Below are 19,953 nucleotides of genomic sequence, written 5' to 3' on the forward strand. Positions count from 1 at the left end.
GTATCGCCTATATTAAATTAGGTAGCTTTATTGTTTTGTGAAGAGAAATTTTCAAATCGAAACTGGAAGCGACGATTAGCGACCATTCGACCGGTAACTCCCTCTTGGCTTAGTGGTCACTGCGTTAACTTTTGCTCACGAATATCGAAGATCGATTCCCAATGTAGCGTAAGAAGAAAATAAATAGTATTGTTGGAATTCGTGCGTTAAATATTTGTATTTGTCTGTCTGATTCTGCCAGTAAATACAAAAAATAGGTTATGCGAAATCTTGAATATCATTTTTTTTACGGAAAAGCGTTCCGTTATAAGACAATCACGTGCACTTCCTTGATAGGACTACAGTAGTAGTTTATTCACTGTTTTTCTTTTCTTCAAAAGCATGTACCCATCTTTCAATGGTGAAGGATGGAGGTAGGCTGTTAAGATTCGACATAAATAGTGCACAGTGTGCACACTAAACATACTCTGTCATGTGTATTTGTTTTTATTGAACAAAGAACTCTTTTCTTTTATAGTATTAACTGTAAATCAATGGCGGAACTGCATTGTATTATTTGATTAATTATTTTTAATTAATTCTTTAGTACTTATTCCACTTTTTAATTAAATTTTTGTACCAGTTTCGTCCTCTTCAAGGGGACATTATTTAATAATAATTAATAATTAATCAAATAAAACTAAGACTACAATGTGCAGAGTGTTGGTTAGTTTTTTTTTTAAATTATATGAATTAATAATATAAAAGAAATAATTTAATACGAACATATTACCACACTGTATTCGAAGTTAATAAATATCTGGCACTACTATCGGAAATAGCAATTTGATTGAATTGATTGATTTGAATTGATTGACGGGTAACATTTGTAATGTCTGACTTTGTTAAAAGGTTAAATTCTCTAATATTTCCCAGGTTTCCACCACATACATACATTTTGGAGAAATTCGTACTTACCTACTTACAAAATATCTACTCAACCACAGAACAGATAATTTCTGAGTTCACTGTACTCAACATATCTGAAATAATAATATCTTACTACAAAATATTACAATATAGATCACCTTGTTAGTTCCTTCGGTAAATCCCTTTGGCTTAATTTCACCCCGATATTGGACAGACTACGTATAACTTTGCTTCGAATAGATTCAATTGCTATTAATGTAAATTATTATATTTTTCTGTTTACATAATAATAAAACACGAGGCATTTAAAGAAAATAAATCATTACACACAATGTTTACAATATTTTGAAAATGTTCACTGCAGTCAGATCACAGAGGTCAAAGACGCTTTACCTATACTTTATAAGAATAATGTAAGTAAGTACACACTTACTTACTATGAACATAGTAAATAATTTTACACTCCTCTTAAACGCAGCTGGCAATAACCTTCTAAGTAATTTTTCAATTATATTTGGAGAGAAAAAAAAAACAGTCGTGATGTCATTAGTCACTACTTACTACTGGAAACGGAGGTAAAATTTTACTGCAATTTTTTTGTCTTAAAACAAATTGTAGCGCATGATACAAATGGCATTGCTGCTCGAAAATGGTAACATTAAATTATTATTTAATTCGCCGAAAATGGTCTTTAGGTTTTTCATTTTTTTTTTGTTATGTTGGCAACATAACATATTGGAATTCAAGACATTTTTAATAATACTGTTAGTTTATTTTAATTAATTGATTGTAACAGTATGGTTTTATTAATCAAAGAAGCCGCTAATTAATATATAAGATTATGTCTACGGTAACTGTCATTTCAAACCGGATCGGTGTCCTGAGGCCGGCCTGGGAAATATATAATAAAGTTAATCAACCTAAAATACATACGATTTAGATAACTGAAAATCAATGTATTGTCATGAAAAATAACGAATCCTATCATAGGTAATTTTCTTTGACGTATATAAGCCAATTGATTTGTCAGAAGGTTTGAAAAGGGGCCTCGAAGTCTGTGACACAATTGTTAAATTATAAAAAGTATAAAATATTACCAAAGCATAACAAAATCTCTGCAACTAACCTCAAATAGGCATATAACATAACCATTCAAACAGTGATACGTAATACACAATACATCAAAACTCTAAGTAATTTAATTGTGTCATCATTATCAGCTACTATAATAATTATTTTTAGTGCTAGGATGTGATTTTTGGAAAGAGATATTAATATTTTTACCATCTCACATACTCATGTTGTTAGTTGGAATTTATAGTTTTTATTTTTTTTATCGCCTAAAAATCAGTCAGTGCCTCGGACCTCCGTGTATCCACCCCCGCTACGGGATCCCATTATATTGTAGGCATATTGAGGGACAAGAAGGTGGTCTCTGCAACTAACCTCAAATAGGCATATAACATAACCATTCAAACAGTGATACGTAATACACAATACATCAAAACTCTAAGTAATCTAATTGTGTCATCATTATCAGCTACTATAATAATTATTTTTAGTGCTAGGATGTGATTTTTGGAAAGAGATATTGATATTTTTACCATCTCACATACTCATGTTGTTAGTTGGAATTTATAGTTTTTATTTTTTTTATCGCCTAAAAATCAGTCGGTGCCTCGGACCTCCGTGTATCCAACCCCGCTACGGGATTCCATTATATTGTAGGCATAGTGAGGGACAAGAAGGCGGTCATTATAATATATCTGATAAACACCACATAATAATGAGTCTGATATTAGCAATAGGCGAAAATTTTTGCAATGGATTTCTCTCGGTATCTTACCAGATCAAACCACCCCTGCATCTATTACACCCTGGATCTGGGATTGATGCATTGTAATTGGAATAGTTGATTCACGATCTCAATTCTGGTAAGAAAACCGGCTGGGTAAAATTGACGTCTTATTGTTATTAGCAGTATGTATTGGTAGGTACCTACATAATATAATAATTGCATCCAGGACATTGAGCCTATCTATAGCTTGAGAGAATGGCTAATAACCAATTAACTTAAAATGTTCATTGATAAGATCAGTCGATACTCTATATAGTGAAGGTCAATATGATTATTGCTGGAAACATTTTTTTTAAATCTTGTATCGAAGTTTTTTTTGTAGCCGAACTATAACAGAATATATTCTAATTTCACTCATAAATTCATAATGTGCCTACTAAATGAACTACATTTTCAAAATAAATTGAAAATTGTTGCGTTATTTCATTCTTTTCATTGGTAGCAATTATGTATTTTGGGATACAATAATTTCACATAATATAAGAAAACGAAACCATTTTCAAGAATATCAAAGTTTTTTTTATAATTGCAAATTTAATATGCTTTGATTTTACAATCAACGTAATTATCTTTTATAGTGCAAGTGCTCAGAATAAAATACATTTCCTCTGTATTCTTGCAAATATAAACGTCTTTATTTCGGTAATTCAGAAAGATGTTCAAATTTCCAAATACCTAATACAAATGACAAAACACAGCGATTGTCTTTGGCAAGTTTACTCGTAGGTAATTATATAAAAAAATGTGCAAAGATCGCAAATTCTCTTTTTGCAGCGTCTGCAATCATAATAATTACTCATATAACATAGTATCCCATAACCACAGCCCCATTGTCCTGTTGTTTCTTCTCACGGCCATATTGTGTACCGTTTCGTTTGACACAATGCAAATAAAATGGCGCGAAATTAGCATCCCGTTCGGCGGGAAACATCGGCCATATTGTTTATTAGGGACGGTCGGTAGCTGTTAATTTCGAAAATGGAATAAATTTAATTTTGTAATGTGTGACTAAATGCTAATGATTGTACATAGTAAAAGTGAAATTTTCTTATACTCGGTATTGTTTTGTTTGAAGTTTTTTTGGTAGCTTTGGTTAGAAAAAATGTGATTTTCTAATAACATAGCGTGGATAAAGGATAATGAAGAAATCATTACTTTCATTTTAATTGAACTTTATAGTACAAATAACATGAGTGGAAAATTACGTGTAACTAAATGTACAAAATTATTTAGACTAATAATATTTTGAGAAAAATTAAATGGTTTTTTTTATATTATCATGCAATGAAATCAATTGATGTAATTATATACATATCAGGGCTCGAAATGGACCGGAACGCACCGGAGCGCCGTTCCGATTAATAAAATCTCGTAGGAAAATAATTTGACCGTCTGAGCTAGATCGGCCATAAAACAAACAACACTTATTTTTATAAAATACTCATAAATTTAGATAACTATGTTAATATTTTCGTAAAATCATCGGGCGCTCCGGTTCGTAAAATTTTCCATTTCGAGCGCTGATACATATATATTCTTTTTTAACACTACACCAGGCGATGGGGCCCAATTACAATAGTATATTATTTAATAATATAAGAGAAACCATAAACACTCAGGTTTTGGGAAAAAATCACATAAATATATTATAACCTCACCGAGTCGAACTCGGAGCCCCAGGATGACAGGCCTGCTTGTGTTTTGCTTTGGAATGTATGAAAATAAAAAATACTATACTAGGTCTGCTACTATACCTAGATACCATATTGTCAGGAGTAATGAAATTGCACAGCGATAAACCAGTGACACCATTAAATAGTATGAAACTATTGGGGCTGTAACCGTAACAAATATTTATATGAACTACAAAGATTGGTAATTAGCGCCTCACGTTTCAAAAATAAGAATAACGAAAATAATACTTATTAAAGATGTAAAACAAATACTCGAATTATTGTAAAATTTTCGAATTTAACCGAATATTATTGAACAAATTGACATACGTTTCTTACGGGTATTGTATACTTCAAGTATAATTTATAACATATTGATTACTTTTTAAGTGTGTAGGTACCTATTGTTTTTCTTATATTTTTTTTATATTCGTTTACATCTGTCAAACAGAGTGTTTCCTTGACAGAGTTACTACTGTATAATACCGTGCACATCCAATGAGTCGATCGCATCATAAATCCATAGGAATTGACTCGTGAAAATCTAAATCTTTTTTCATCTCATATTTCTCTCACTCATGACCTGTCGCAAGAGTGAGAGAAAGATAAAATATGAACCACCGTGCGCTCAACTGAAGCGTAGTTTCCGTTTACCATCGCGCAGTAGACTCTTTGCACAATATGAGAACATAAATATGAGATTATCACTGTTAATTTTTATATTGGATGGTAAATACCTGCAGCTTACTTGAAATTATATACTATGTATGTAGATAGATGTCTCTTGTAGTCTAATTCGCTCTCTTCTCATTCTAGGGCTCCGGGTTTGCTTCCTGGTGAGGTCACAATAAATCTATATGATTTTTTAAAAGCCAGGGTCCTTTTGTGAATATTTCAATGTTTCAATTATAATATTGGCATTGGGCCTCAAGATCTTTTATAAAAATCTGAAAACCCCTCAAAATATATTTATTTTTCATTACAATCAATGCTTACATTTAATTATACACACGAAACCTTTATATTGTCAGTTTAATACATGTAACTTTGTATAAGTAATAACACAAAATTGATACAATCTTAAACATATAATTAATTTATAATATCTATACAATTTACATGGGAAAATGAGCCACGTTAAATTGAATGGCTACCTAATATTAACAAGTAAGTTAGCTGCTTCCTATCATCAATCTGTAGAATATGCTAAAATTGCCATGACAATAATTATATCCCAGTTTTCTGTATTACTCTAAAACACTTATTCACTAGTAGATATCTAATTTTATTTGCATATTTTTATGACCTTGTCAAAGACCTCAACACATATTTTTTTCACAAAAGGACGTGCCATTGTATAGCTGGTTTCCACGATTAAAGCAAAAAAATAATTTATTATAATATTATTGTATATATTTTATCCACATATAAAAAACACTTTGATAGTAGTCTCTTGATACTTACCTGCCCACTTGTTCTAATTTGATTTAATATTCGCCTGGTACCTGTTTACACGTTTATAGGTAAGGTCGTGCATTTTATTGTTTTTATAATGTTTCGTGAACATTTCCGCATTATCTTTAAAATAATGAGATTTCATTGCGTATAAAACAAAATTCAGCGCTCGAAATGACCCGAAGCGCACTGGAGCACGACTCCGTTTCGTGGAAAAATTAAATATCGCATTCCGCTTCGTGATTAGTCACGTGCATAGATATTATGCATGCAACCGCTGAGGGCAAGATGTGACCTGGAGAGCCGAAATTGATGAAAATTCTCGGCCCAAGCAACTAGAGTCAGCGCTGGACCGTCCAAGATGGAGGAAGTTTTTGAAGCAGGCCAAGACTCGCCAAGGGTTGTAGTACCATACATTATGATGATAAATCCGTTTCGTGAATTATTAAGAAGTCTTTTTTTAAGTTTATTACGAAACTTGTCGCACTCATGGTAAAAAATAATATTTATGACGTGTGACAAGTGATAACACATTCCACAGGTTTAAAGACTGTTATGCCATTTGACTCTTTGAGCTAGTTGGTAAATAACAAAAAAATCTTACACAACTGTATAATATACTATATATAATATACTATACCTAATATACACTTATTAATATATATTTTTTTTTTCAAAAAATTATCGCGCATTCTGGTTCGTAAAATTTTCCAATCTGAGCACTGGAAATTCACCATTCACAAAGATAATATTATGTATGTAAAAATAAATACATTTAATTTATCCTGCAATGGTGCTAATTATAGTCTTGATGTACAAACATTTTAGTTTAAATAGCTACCGTTGTTAATCCAAAAACCTCTTCATTCTAAAACTATAAAATAAACCATTGTATGTAGGTATATTCTATTGTATTGATTAGTGAAGAAAGTTAAGTTTATGCAAAAATCGAACGAAAACATCATTACTAGATCAGTAGGTACTTTTTTCCTCTCACAACGTAACCAAAGAACTGTAGTTTTCTGGTTTCTGTGAGCCTTTTTTATTTTTTTAAGATACGTTCTTATAGGCACATCTTGAAAGTCTTAACTATTCGTAGTGGTTTAGCGTTTAGGCTTTAGACAACATAACAGTTAACCATACATAGTGTCAGATCTAGATGAAGGTCTCGTTTGCTTAGAAGTAAATGTGGAGTTCCAAATATTCCAAAAAGAAAACATTTTTTTACCTGTAATACCTAATCATTTTAACACTATAGCAATTCATGAGTCGCAATCACAGTTACATCAATAAAACACTCAGGTTTGAAGGAATGGTTTAGATTTATTGTAACCTTGTCGTAATAGAACCTGGAACCCCCGATATAGCCAGTACTTAAGTGTTGGACTACGAGGGCCATACATTCGAGTAGATGGTATGCTAGATAATATTCCTACATTTATTGGCAGAATATAGCTGGTATATAATCGGATTGCGAAATATGGGCGGACGATAATATCATTGAATACTTGGTCCAACGAAAGTTTTGATTGACTTTTCGATAGTGTCGGCTCATAATTTATTATTTATGTAGGTTAAACCAATAGCCGTTTAATTAGGTCTCCATGTTGATTGCTTGCATTACAAGCCATTGTTATTTGTAAATGATTTCACTATACGCGGTACCTCCTATCTGTCAATCGTCAACGATTCAAACCATGGCTCCCACAAGGAGGGGGGCGGCGTGCGGGTCGACCCGATAAGTGAGATAAACACACATTACAAATTTTAACTATGAAGACTACTGAAAACCAACATTAATCTATCCGTATTAAAAACTTACTTATATACACGTGCGCGATAATTTGTTTGACGCTCAACACAAATTAAATGTAGTTTGGACAGTCTACCTCTACATCATACTTATATTTTTTTCCGCTTTAATGAAAATAACAGACCATGCATCGCTACTTCCGATGAAACACAATTTTTTTTTTTTTTGAAAAAAGTCGCCTGCGGCGTTATTTTATTTGAAGAGCTTGGTATGTCTGGTTGTGTGATGCAATATTTGATTACTGTGTGTCGATATTCGACAACTTCATAATTCAAATGGATTTATTTAACAATACATAAAAATCGCTAAAAATACACCGAATACCCGTAATTTTACCATTAACAACATTTAGAATACGATTCTGTAAAAAGTCCCACTGCCTTTAACCCTAGTGATGGGTACGGGACCCGCCAAAGATCCTGGCCTGGGGGCCCGCTTCAAGGTGTGGGGGCCATGATTCAAACCCACAAGCGTCAAAGTATTGATTTTTTGGAAATAAAGTTTTACAAAAGTTGTTAATAATTTTATTTTCACTATTTCGAATTGTGGAATCCCTGGATTTCTCTTTTTCTCATTTCTCTCAATAGTAATTATAGTAATTACTAAAGATGATAATTCCGGTTAACCAAGTTACTTGGATACTGAATTCCTTTTCGTAGTTTTTATTCCTCGCTGCTAAGGGTTTCGACCAGGGCTTCGAACGGTTACTTTTTTTCGTCTAGTAAAATATACATATATATCGGTTTGGTTCCAGTTTTCCGATTTTCGGTTCAGCTCCAAGTGATTAATTTTTAAATGTTTTAATTTAAAATTTAGAACATTGTATGGTACTTGTTTAATAGCCCGGCGCTACGCTCCGAATTATTCGAGCCTTAATTTTTTTTAAATATTATATTATAAATTATGAGAATTATGTCGAGACGCGTCACACGATCGGGAATGATTTCTTTGTGCCTTGAAATTGACACACATTTTCAAATGAAAAACAACAGCATGTGGGGAGTAAAATCATGTTAACGTGCGTGTTTGAAATTGTACTGAACCGAAAAAACCGATAAGTATATTTTTTCGGTTCAGTTCCGGTTTTCGTTCTGACAAAATAACGGTTTTCGGTTTAGTTCCGTTTCGAAGACCTGATTGTGACATCTACTGACCGAAGTACCTCAATTCGCGACACGATAAAATTATGGCAAATTAACAATATTTTCTTTTTTAAAATTCCTACTATAGGTATATTCCACAGAACGGATAACTAAGATAAAAATGCAAGGCTAGTCACCATATGGCATAGAGTATAGACCGAGATGTTGAAAACTAGCTAACAAATAAGGCATGCAACTAAAAATAACTATTATGTCAGGACGAAATTCTCATCTAATGTTTATCTTTATTTTTTAATTTAGGATATAAAAGGCCAGTATATTGATTTTGAAGCTATTTGTCTATTTGAACATATTTATCTTTTTTTTTTAATAGTTTGTCATGTCAAAAAACGTTAAATTCAACGCCATATGCCAGATGCGTATTTTTATTAAAAAATCCTTGATCCGGCAAGATAAATGATAAGTTGGTAACGTTGAAAGCAAGATATTGGCGAATCGAGTACTTCTTCACCGTTCCTGAGGCTTTAAGCAACTGGTAACACATTTCGTAATGCATCGTAAGAGTCGCAAAGACAATGAAAAAACGAGATGGCGAAGTTTAGGGTGACGTGAGAATAAATTCAAGTATTATATTGTTGTTGTTACTATTTTCATGGCGAGCATTATTTATTATTATTCGTTCATAATTTCGCAACGATTTTATCTTTACAATATTGAAATCGTGTGGCGAATAAACAGTGAAGGATTTATGTCTTAATAGTTTTTTTTTAACTAACGTTTCATTTTATTGATGAAACAGCAGTGCTAATGAATTTCGAACTTAATATTATTAGATACACAGTGTACATATTTTTTTATGTTATCACTGTAGCTATTTTTGGTATCTTAAAGTCTGTCTTGAATTGGCCTGTAAATCTTAAAATAAGTAAAAACATTACAAAAATAGGGTTAATTAGTCTAGCGGGGATTTTCTTTGAAGCAGGTCACATAAAAAATATCAAACTAGTAGGTAATAAAAAGTATAAAATATTACAATAGATGGTCCCATAACATTACTACTCAAACAATTAATACATGCCAGTTAAAATAAACCATTAATAATATTATTAAATGTTATCACTGTCATCTTCAATAACAGTATATTTTTTTTTAACTTAGGACGTGTTTCTAGGAAAGAGGTACATGGTTTTGTTTGTACTTTGTTTTACTGAACGTACTAAGGCAAGTCATATAACAAAGTAGTTGGAATATAATATGGTTTTTTTTTATCGTGGGGGGACCTCAAAATTAGTCAGTGCGTCGGGTTTTCGCGCCCTTAAACACTGCCTGATACAAATGACAAAAACTATAAAAAAAATGTGAACTAAATTTCCGCTAATTGAATGAATATGTGTGTGATTTAAAAGCAAACCCCTCAGAATTACTTTTTTATCAATTTTTAGTTATCCATTCATTGCGAATTATATATTGCATAAATTTCTCTACATAAAAATAATAAATAATTTCAGTAAGAAGTTTCAAAGAACCTCTCGTAAAAAAAATCAAATGCAAGTTAGAATAGTTCTGCATTCAGCTGAAGATATAATATAACTTATTAATTGAGTTAGCATTTACTTGGTAGAATTCCATTTTACAAGAAATGAAAATATAATTAAAATTAAATTCTACAGGTTTTTAAAAGGTTTGTCGATAGCTATTTTGGTTGTAACACCATTAGTCTTGAAAAACCTGTAGAATATAATATTAATTATATTTTCATTTCTTGTATAATATAACGTATAGTGTGGCATTGGAAGCATATTTACAGCAAAGGGATCGAATATAAATCCACTATGGAAGAAATACATTGTAGGATCGGCTGTCTTAAATATGTCTTCAGAAAGCTTTGTGTTTTGGTCACATAACTAGAAGATATAATGGCAAATCTTAGCGTCAGTAGAAGCGTAAACAAATAGCTTCCCTATCATTATATGATCGGACAAAATGATGAACGACACGGGAATTAATACCTACCTTCAAATATGCAGCTATAAACAACAGTTTATAACCACCGTCTTTCAATGCGCTAAGGTACATAATGTAATTTTTATATAGATACCAATTTAACCACACTGAAAACTATGTGAAAATGCTATCGAGTTTTGTAATACAAAATGTCCATTTAGCTACAATATATACTTTTTAATCTTTAAAGTATTATAAACCAGCTGTTTTTTCGTAGAAGGTGATTCTGTTATCATATAGAGATGTTGAAGTCTGTATTGAGTACCATGGCATTATGTTCTTCCATTTATTTCTTTATTTTTTAAAAGCCACGGTCAAATATGTTGTGTAGTGTTTTTTTAGTATTAGGCAGTCGTTAATGACATGCCGTACTGTTTGAGATGCAATGCCATCACATTGATAGCAATCATCGTCCTACAATTTGTATCTCTTTATGAAGGCTTTTAGTGCTACGTAACTTGTTTTAAATGAATGAACAATGTAACATGGTCATGGCATTTTTATCATGGTGCCTCAAAATCGAGTAAATAAAACAAAATAGACCAAGCTATCTGATTCAAATTTTAAATAGTGTACCTACATGCTACGCCATATCATATTTAAACTGGTCGTTGCATAAAGTCCCTTATGAGTAGAGTAGACAGAGCACCATAATATCTAAGTAATTGTTGTTATTATGATAATTCTTATGTTATTGTTGTCATTCTACGTTTGTTACGAAACATGTACCGCTTTGGGTGTTCTAGTCTCACGTGCAAGTGAAATAGCAAGTAAACACATTAAGGGCTAAGCTATAATAAGACGAGTATAAGAAAATCTTTAGATGTTAATTTTGAGGGATGCTCTTTTTTATAAAATTTAATGTTGTATCATTTATTTTAAACGGTCGTTTTGAGTCTAGTGCACTCGCTTTTTTTAGACGTGTTACAATTTAGAATAATATTTTCTGAAAATTGCCATACACCAAGTTGATATGCATGTCCTAGAATCCTGAACTGGATTGAGGCTGTTTCTGTAATTTAATTTCTGTCAACATCATCAAACTCTTAGCCACTCTTGCTCCAATATTTAATTAAGCCCTCTCCTGCTAAACTTAATTATCTCATAGCTCCAGCAGGTTATTGGTCGCTCTTCGGGTATTTTAATGTCTCTTGAGTACCACTAGACTAGATGGTGTAATTTATACTTTGGGGTAGGTATCGACTCACTGTCAGTGATGTCCCTAGACAAAATGCCGCCCCATTTTTTATACCTACCGTATTTTTTATCATACTTTCATGTCTCCAATATATATGAAATGTGTTGTATGGGTACATTATTAATAAAATATATACCTACCTATCACTTAAACTTACAAAATTAAATTTATACACATTTTCCCCCAAAAGTGGGAACTTTTTGACGTTGTTAATACAGTCTTAGTTTCTTACATTTCATTTTTGCTATGCATTAATTTGCTATGTCTTGAGGAATTAAGGACGATCCGTGTCGCTTTTCTTCAAATGGAAAGATATTTTCGTTATTACTAAGTTTAGGTAGCTATTTATTCTCCTCGATTTGCCACCCTTCGAGTAACTGCCGCCCCCAAGCGACGCTCAATCTACCTACCCCCACGAGACGTCACTGCTCACTGTTGTATTATGTGCGCACTTTTGTGTGTTCCGTTATCCGTATTTATTTTTCAATCTCCGAATGCTATCCCCAACATGCATATCTCCACGCTGTGTTTATATTAGTGTTTTGTCCTGTTTGGAATTTTAGATATTGTTTTGAACTCATATGTATTTAAATTCTAATGTATTTAAGTTTTGTACTATTCCATTTGAGTCGTTTTTTGCGAACCGGGTTTCCTGCCTGAAGATGCCGAAAAGCAAAACCCGGGTCACAAGAAAACGACTCAAATGTAATAGTACAAAACTTAAATCCATTAGGATTTAAATTCAAATTCCATCAAGTACCTTCGGTCGATAGTGTTAATATCGTACATATTTGTTAGAAGGCACTGGAAAATACAAGTTACAGTTTGTCATACGTGGAATTTTTCTATGCAACATCAACGAACTGTTACTCTTAATTTGTATGAAAATTAGTAGTTAGGTCAAGATACTTCTGGCCGTTCTGATTGGTATTGCTAGGTTAACGCTTTTCTTGTAGTTCTAGCTATTTTACTAGTCATTTAGACCTAACTTGCATTAGGTAGGTACTTATATGACGTGAAATCTAGCACGTTTCAATCTCAAAGCTACCTCCAAGCCGGCTCTCACATTTAAACTCGCCTCGTCTGCCACACAGCCATAAATCAAACCTTCTAGGAACGTCGATCCGATGTTGCATATGAAGACCGCGCACATCTACCTAGCGACAGTCACACGTAACCTCTCCAAACGTATAGATATTTGGATGCGGCGACGGCGAAGGAATGACCAATTCGTAAGTGTATGAATGCGTTCTGGCGTCTTCGACTCGCATCCCGAAACGCATGCTATTTGTTGATAGCAGCAGTAGATGCTTTTTTCAACCTAAACACATTCGACCAATCTACGGAGCTCCATTTGGCAATATGTGTTTTATGAATAACGATGACGTCACATCGACGTACTCGACAGGTTGCAGACGACACGAGTTAAGATATGCGAACTGGCTAAAATTTAGTTTAGACAAAAATTACAGATGTCAGTAATTGAAAAACTAAGAGCTTATTTGTATAGATACACAATAAATTCCAGACTTATAATATTTTATTTCACAGTCAGAGCTTTAAAATCATGTACATTTTTCTTTATTCCTCAATAATTCTTTCTCAGGAACGATATACGATAACTGTAATTTTCATTATCTTCCAGGAAAGTCTGCCGAATGGCTTCTTTTCCGTTCAGTTTACCGTTTCAGTTCCGTCTGTCGTATTTTTATCGACAAGAGTAAGTTATAAAGCCTGCCCTTGATCTTAGTTTAGGTTTAAAGATGATGCTCCTTTTAGCATTTTTTGGATCAGTTCAAGACGGGTAATGTCAAATCTCTTGGGAAGAATGTAACGATAATTATTAAATATTAGTGATCTAATGGTTACGCCAGATTCCGGTCGTCACAGAGTTATCCAATTTGCAATGTTATAGTTTCTTTTCATTGTTCATAATCAGTGTTTCCAGCGCATTTTTTCCCACAAGATGGCGGCCGTTGAGAGCTGCAAGAGTGTTGCCACACTGGGGGGAACGAAAGTTAAATAATTGACAGTGGGAACTTTTTTCGCGGGAACACAATCATTGGCGCTTAATTTATTCCGAGCCGGTGTTGTGGCGACACTGCTGGCAGAGATCTAGCTAATTATTATTGCCGCAATGTTGGCTAGATTCGTTTTGCAACCATAATATAATATTGTCTCCCTACTTTGTTATGTTTGCCTTTTTTATGACTTAGAAATAAATTGACAGAATTAGTGAAATGGATAAGTGTATAAATTATATTGACCTTCTTTGGCCCTAAATTGCGCTTCTATAACCCAAACGTATCATTCGGCACCTTTTCGGCACTAAGTACAAACCTACCATAGCGTGTGGTCCATAGATTCTGTAGTGTAGATGCACCGCATCCCCATAACTAAACGATACAGTAATATGTACATAAAACATATTAATAAGATAGAAATGTAAAACCCAATCGCAATAGATCAAGACTTTAAGATGTTCAGGCCATAAAATACAAAAAAAATCAAATCCGGCTCAATTTCTTCAAATATTACTAATATAGAATGCGCGTTTCGTTGGCGTGACAAACTTTAATACGTATTGTTTTACAGGTTTAAATACTGAAAATGGCATAAGTATTCTTTAATACATCCCATATTTCTCCACACTCGCGAATTGTACCGTCTTACAACCACATCCAGAAGGTAACGTACTTCCTTAATTTTTGCATTCCCTGATTAGTATGTATTTATTGTGTAATCGTATGGTATAGGCACTTTACTTAAATTTACTTCTGAAGGTTCTATAAGAGGACATTGTCAACTGCAATACTTTCAATTTATCGGTTAAATATAATATTATGCAGCTGCAAACTGCAATACTTTGTGTCCATAACTAAAATATATATGTAATAATCATTATTGTTAATTACCAGAACTAAACTTTATGCAGACTAGAGATGTTTAATTATTGAAAATAATATCATTTCTTAGAATCGATTCGATCCAAGCAACAATAATTCTAATCTACAAAATAATGTCGATTTTTAAAATAATAAAAAAAATAATATACATAAAATCACAAAAAATCTTATATATCAATATTGATATTACACCACTTACACTTTACACCTGACTAAAACAACACTGAAAAACAAAAATAAATCATCATATGTAACTGGATCTTATAGTGCCTAGGAAAAAAACTAAAAAGGCCTTTTATGGTGTAATTTAAAAACGATTATTTTGATTCGACGTTTACACTTCTCAAATAAAATCGAATAAATCATTAAACATTTTTGCCTGCTATCACGAGGGATGGTTTCCAATCCTGGTGACCTAAAGAATTTAAATTTATATGCGCCTCTCAATTACTTACGTGACCACGACCTATTCTGGGTCAGAACTGATTCCTCGAGTCGACACCATTAGCGAGGGGTACAAGACTAGTAAATGCGCTCCCTAAAGAGATAGATATTTTCAATTATGTACTTTGTCTTATTCTCTCTTGTGAGAGTAATATTTGTTATAATGAAAATCTCATGTTATGAACGTCCTGAATTTGGATTCGTTATGTCCAAAATGTTTTGTTTTCTTAAATAAATAAACTATAAGCACTCGATTAAATCGTTTTCATATAGTATCTAATTTGATCGCACATCCCTAGTCGAGACCGGTTTTCCATTTTATATGGCACTAAAATATGTGTACATTAAAATGTTGTTACTTTTTCCACATTCACGAATGGGTAATGTACATTCTGAACGTAAAATTGAAAACTTTTGACTCCCACGTACAAATTATAACAAGAAAAACAAACAACTTACAGTCTACTGGAGAAAATGGCCTATCATTAGCATCTATTTCATTAATAAATTGTTGAGTGATACGCTTGTTTGTACGCAATGTCTTCGAACTTACCTGTCATTATTGGTAAAAGATTTTCAATTAGCATGAACTATTTGAACAATTATTACAATACACTGTTTAATCTTCTGGTTCTCAACCTTTTTGCATTTTCGAAATGGGATGGATCATGTGTTCAGCATTCAGGTATCTTTCATTCCAGTTGTGTATATAGTAGTATTCCAGTTTCCGTTTGTTAAAACTGAATGGAAACATTGTTAATTTTGTATTTTAACTATTCAAACACTGTATTAAAAAAAATACTTAATCCTTTTTTTTTCATAAACTTCTCTCCTGCCGGTGTCATACATGGGGACCTCATTTTTCTTCGACTCCGTGTCTGATACATATGCCATATAAAGCATGACGTTTTCATTTTGTTTAAAGTAATTCTACATGAAACACGCTCAACCCAATTTATAAGATCACTAAACGATCGTTACGCCACATTAGCAAGCAGTAGTTGGGACTGGATGTCTTAATTTTCGTTTTATTGTAATGAAATCTTTAGAGAGTCATATCATGTTTGAAAATTCGTGTAAATTTAAAATAATATGCTCTGAAAATATTAAAATAACCTTATACGAAAAAGCAAAAGTAAGGTTTTAACTAAACAAAATAATAATAATAATATGTAATAGTTATTCTACTCAGGGTTAAGATGCACGATACTGCAAACGTACCGCATCAGTTTGCGTCTGTTTAAGTTCTTGTAATAATCATGACCGATTTCGTCCTTTCGAATAGACATCGTCAACTGGTGAATTCTATTTCAATTAATAAAATGTACTTTCATCAATAATTGACCGTTATCAAAAAAAAAAAAAGGTAAGGTTCATAATAGATTTGAAAAACACATCATAAAGCATTACAAACGAATACATTTTCTTTTCATCTGACTATTGAACGTTTGCAAGCTTTTAAATTTTCATATCTAATTTTAAAATGTATACAGATAATTTTCCATATGGAAAACACCCATACAAGTCATATAAATCAACGAGAGCAGACAGTGCCGACTAAACTGACTTTGTACTACCTATCTTTTCTACACTTGCGATCATATTATTAAAACGAAGAGTGTCAACACGCCCAGTGCTCAAACCTCGCCTAGCGCGTTTATACAAGATATTAACCTGATGCTCACACCGCGACAGTCGCGGTTTCACTATAACAACACTTATATGGCACATTATGATCGCAGCACAGCAGGAAAGTATAATATACTGTGTCAGTAAATGATAAATCATCAGTATAATATATTCGAACTCTCGTTAAGTATGTAATAAATAATTATACATATTTAGTCTTTTTAGTTTTATACGTATTTTTAGTCATAAGTTCACCTATTCTAAACCTTCGAATTCTAAAAGAGCAAGAATTGCAGAGGATAGTGATAGTGAAAATTCCGATTTTAGTGATAATAGTGACATTGATACTCAAAGTAGTTTCACAATGGTCCACAAAACTGAAACAGTTGCCAACCTTTTGGTATAATTAATATATTTATATTTGAAATACCTAGGCGACGAGTTTAAAAAAAATATATTTGACTTTGTTTATTAACTACTCAAAACAATGTTCTTAACTAAATCATTACTAATGAATTGTATTTTTTTTTCTTCCAGGTCACCAGATACGATCATCAGTAGGAAACAATTCCGCTGCAATGACCGTCTCAAAATATCACCACCATCTCAAACACCACTGTCACCATTTTGAGAATAAGCGATAGTCCTCACCATCAAAGTAACAATGTTTCCTAATAGGACTATATCATCAGGGGACGGGAGTTTCCCAAGCTCCGGCGAGCTAGGCCGCAACTCCTCGATGCCGTCCCTCAAAGCCCGACCATTAGGCCCGAATCACAAGCAAAGATTCCCACCACACTTTGCACCGCCTTGCAATCCGCACATTTTTGACGCGGCAAGATTTGTGTGTGAAAAGGTCCCGGTGCATAGACCAAGATATCTAGACCGTGATAGAGAAAAACACGTCACAAGGTGGTTGATGGAAGCGCAGGACGCCTTAGAAAGAATGGAACCTGGTGGAAAAAAGAAAGCCTCCAAAAAGAAGCCATTTCTTAGAAGATTTCATTCGCAAGATTCTAACAAAGATTATATTACGAGTTCACTCGATGAGAGTTGGAATGAGAATTTTATATTAGCTGATGGAAACAATCCAAAAAAAACCAAAGCTCTGTTAAAACGTTTCCAACCTCAAACCAACGAAGGTTCGAACGAAAATTTAGATCAAGGATTACCGAAAAGCTTAGATACCACTTTTGATAGAAGTGAGTCTAACGGAAGTCGACGAGACGGAGAAAGTCCTAGTCCTCAATCTACTGGCGCAGGTTCGAAGAAGTACTCTGCCAGGGAGTTTTTGGAGAAGTATTCTCTGCCAAGAGTTGTTGCGATGGATGGTGAAGTTCAGCCACTGTTACTTTATAAGCATTTAGCGAGTTACACGAGAGTTGAAGCTGTAAGGCTTGTTGGGAAGAAGGGGAAGCCTGTTGGAAAGCCGGTTTACATCCCTGAAGGATATCAGGGTGAGTAAATTATTTTATTTTAATTGAATAATCATCAATGTCTACAGTTTTTTCTTTACTAGCCCTCTCATTGCTGCATAATTGTGTATATTGTCAATAATATAATGTCTACCAATTAAACCTACGCCTATACTTTGGTATGGCTCTGGCCTTAATCTTACATATTTAGAAGCACTAAAGATAATGTGACGGATTTGTAGTTGTGTTTGTATATAAATGTCTCGGGGATACCTATCTAAGACATAGGTAGTCACTCACTTAATTTTGTTTGATTGTATTTTTGTAAGGCTTGTAGAAGAAAATAAAAGTAAGAACCTGAAAGATAGAAGAGTAGTCGAGTCGAAGAGATGAGATCCTCCCGTTCCGCATATTGGCAAAATATCGTATACCTATACCTACAGTAAATTTTACTTTTGTGTCAACCATGATGATTCGATAATAACTGGTTGGAATAATTTTTACCTTTAAAATAGCTCTTTCTTTTCGGTACATATTTCAGGACATTCCTAAAGGATGTATTTATCATCATGTAATTCACAGCTTTATAGTATCAGATCGATCTACAAGGTCAAATCATAGACACAAATTTCACCAGCAGGTATAGGTATTCATTCTAACATATCGCTTAGCTTCAAAATCAATAACAAATGTCATAAATATGCTTGTCGTATTCAGACAGTAAGTATCCCGGGTTGTGAACTGTTAGGCGTGATGCGAGATGGAGTAAGATTGAGAATACTGTATTGAGATTTTTTTAAATTAATAAATACTAACATTGCGATAGTAGCGTCATGGTCCAGTTGCCGCCTGAACTTATAGTTACCGTGAGCTGTCAATATATATTTTTGAAATACGTCATATTTGATTCTAATCGGATGCATTTGGAATTAAGAGTTGATGCGCTTGAACTTCAGTGTTTCTTAGACTTTTTATCACCGTACCAATCATTATAGAAAACCGCCTTGTGTTCGGAATTGCCCCGAAATATCCGTGTTATTTTGAATTACGAAAAATAACGGAAACGTATTCGCGAGTTACCTAGTTATAATAGCCCTGCAGTACCAGCCAATAGTTGACTAATGGTAGTCCAAAATCGATGTGATTATCTATACCTACTCGCCACCCAATCTTCGAAAGAACTTAGTGTGTGTGCTTGCCCTTTTTGGAGACATCCTACACAATTAACAGCAGTTTCTTAAATTAGTCTTTTTCATTATTTCTTTTAATAATATTACTTATTGTAAACCCCAATGACACTGGCTTTTTCAAATTGTTATGTTTAAATCGGTTAAACTGCACGTTATTATATATTTAGACTTGCAAGTTTTGGTGGTGTCCAGTCTACTATTTATTCTACGCTTGGTTATCTCATCCAAAAGATATTATACACAGGAAATATAATAATAACCATCATCATTTCCTAAGTTATCCAAAGAGCAATTTATGTTTTCTTTTTGATGATCAGCGATCGCAACACAATACTATCAATGGAAAAATCTTGGCC

The 19,953-nt window shown here is 33.2% G+C and overlaps 1 protein-coding gene across 2 annotated transcripts in view; it reads left to right on the plus strand.

Annotated features, from left to right (window-relative positions):
• Positions 1-19,953, plus strand: part of B4 (imaginal disc development protein B4) — a 172,411-nt gene that overhangs the window by 63,689 nt on the left and 88,769 nt on the right. For both annotated transcript variants that reach the window (XM_085960926.1, XM_085960927.1), the window contains one exon: positions 17,530-18,449. In XM_085960926.1, the coding sequence (XP_085817052.1) occupies positions 17,657-18,449 (793 nt within the window). In that variant the 5' untranslated portion in view covers positions 17,530-17,656. The remainder of the gene's footprint in view (positions 1-17,529; positions 18,450-19,953) is intronic.

This window comes from Rhyacophila brunnea, unplaced genomic scaffold, assembly GCF_057557595.1.
Source record: "Rhyacophila brunnea isolate RB1 unplaced genomic scaffold, BYU_Rbru_1.0 scaffold_12, whole genome shotgun sequence".
Classification (NCBI taxonomy): domain Eukaryota; kingdom Metazoa; phylum Arthropoda; class Insecta; order Trichoptera; family Rhyacophilidae; genus Rhyacophila; species Rhyacophila brunnea.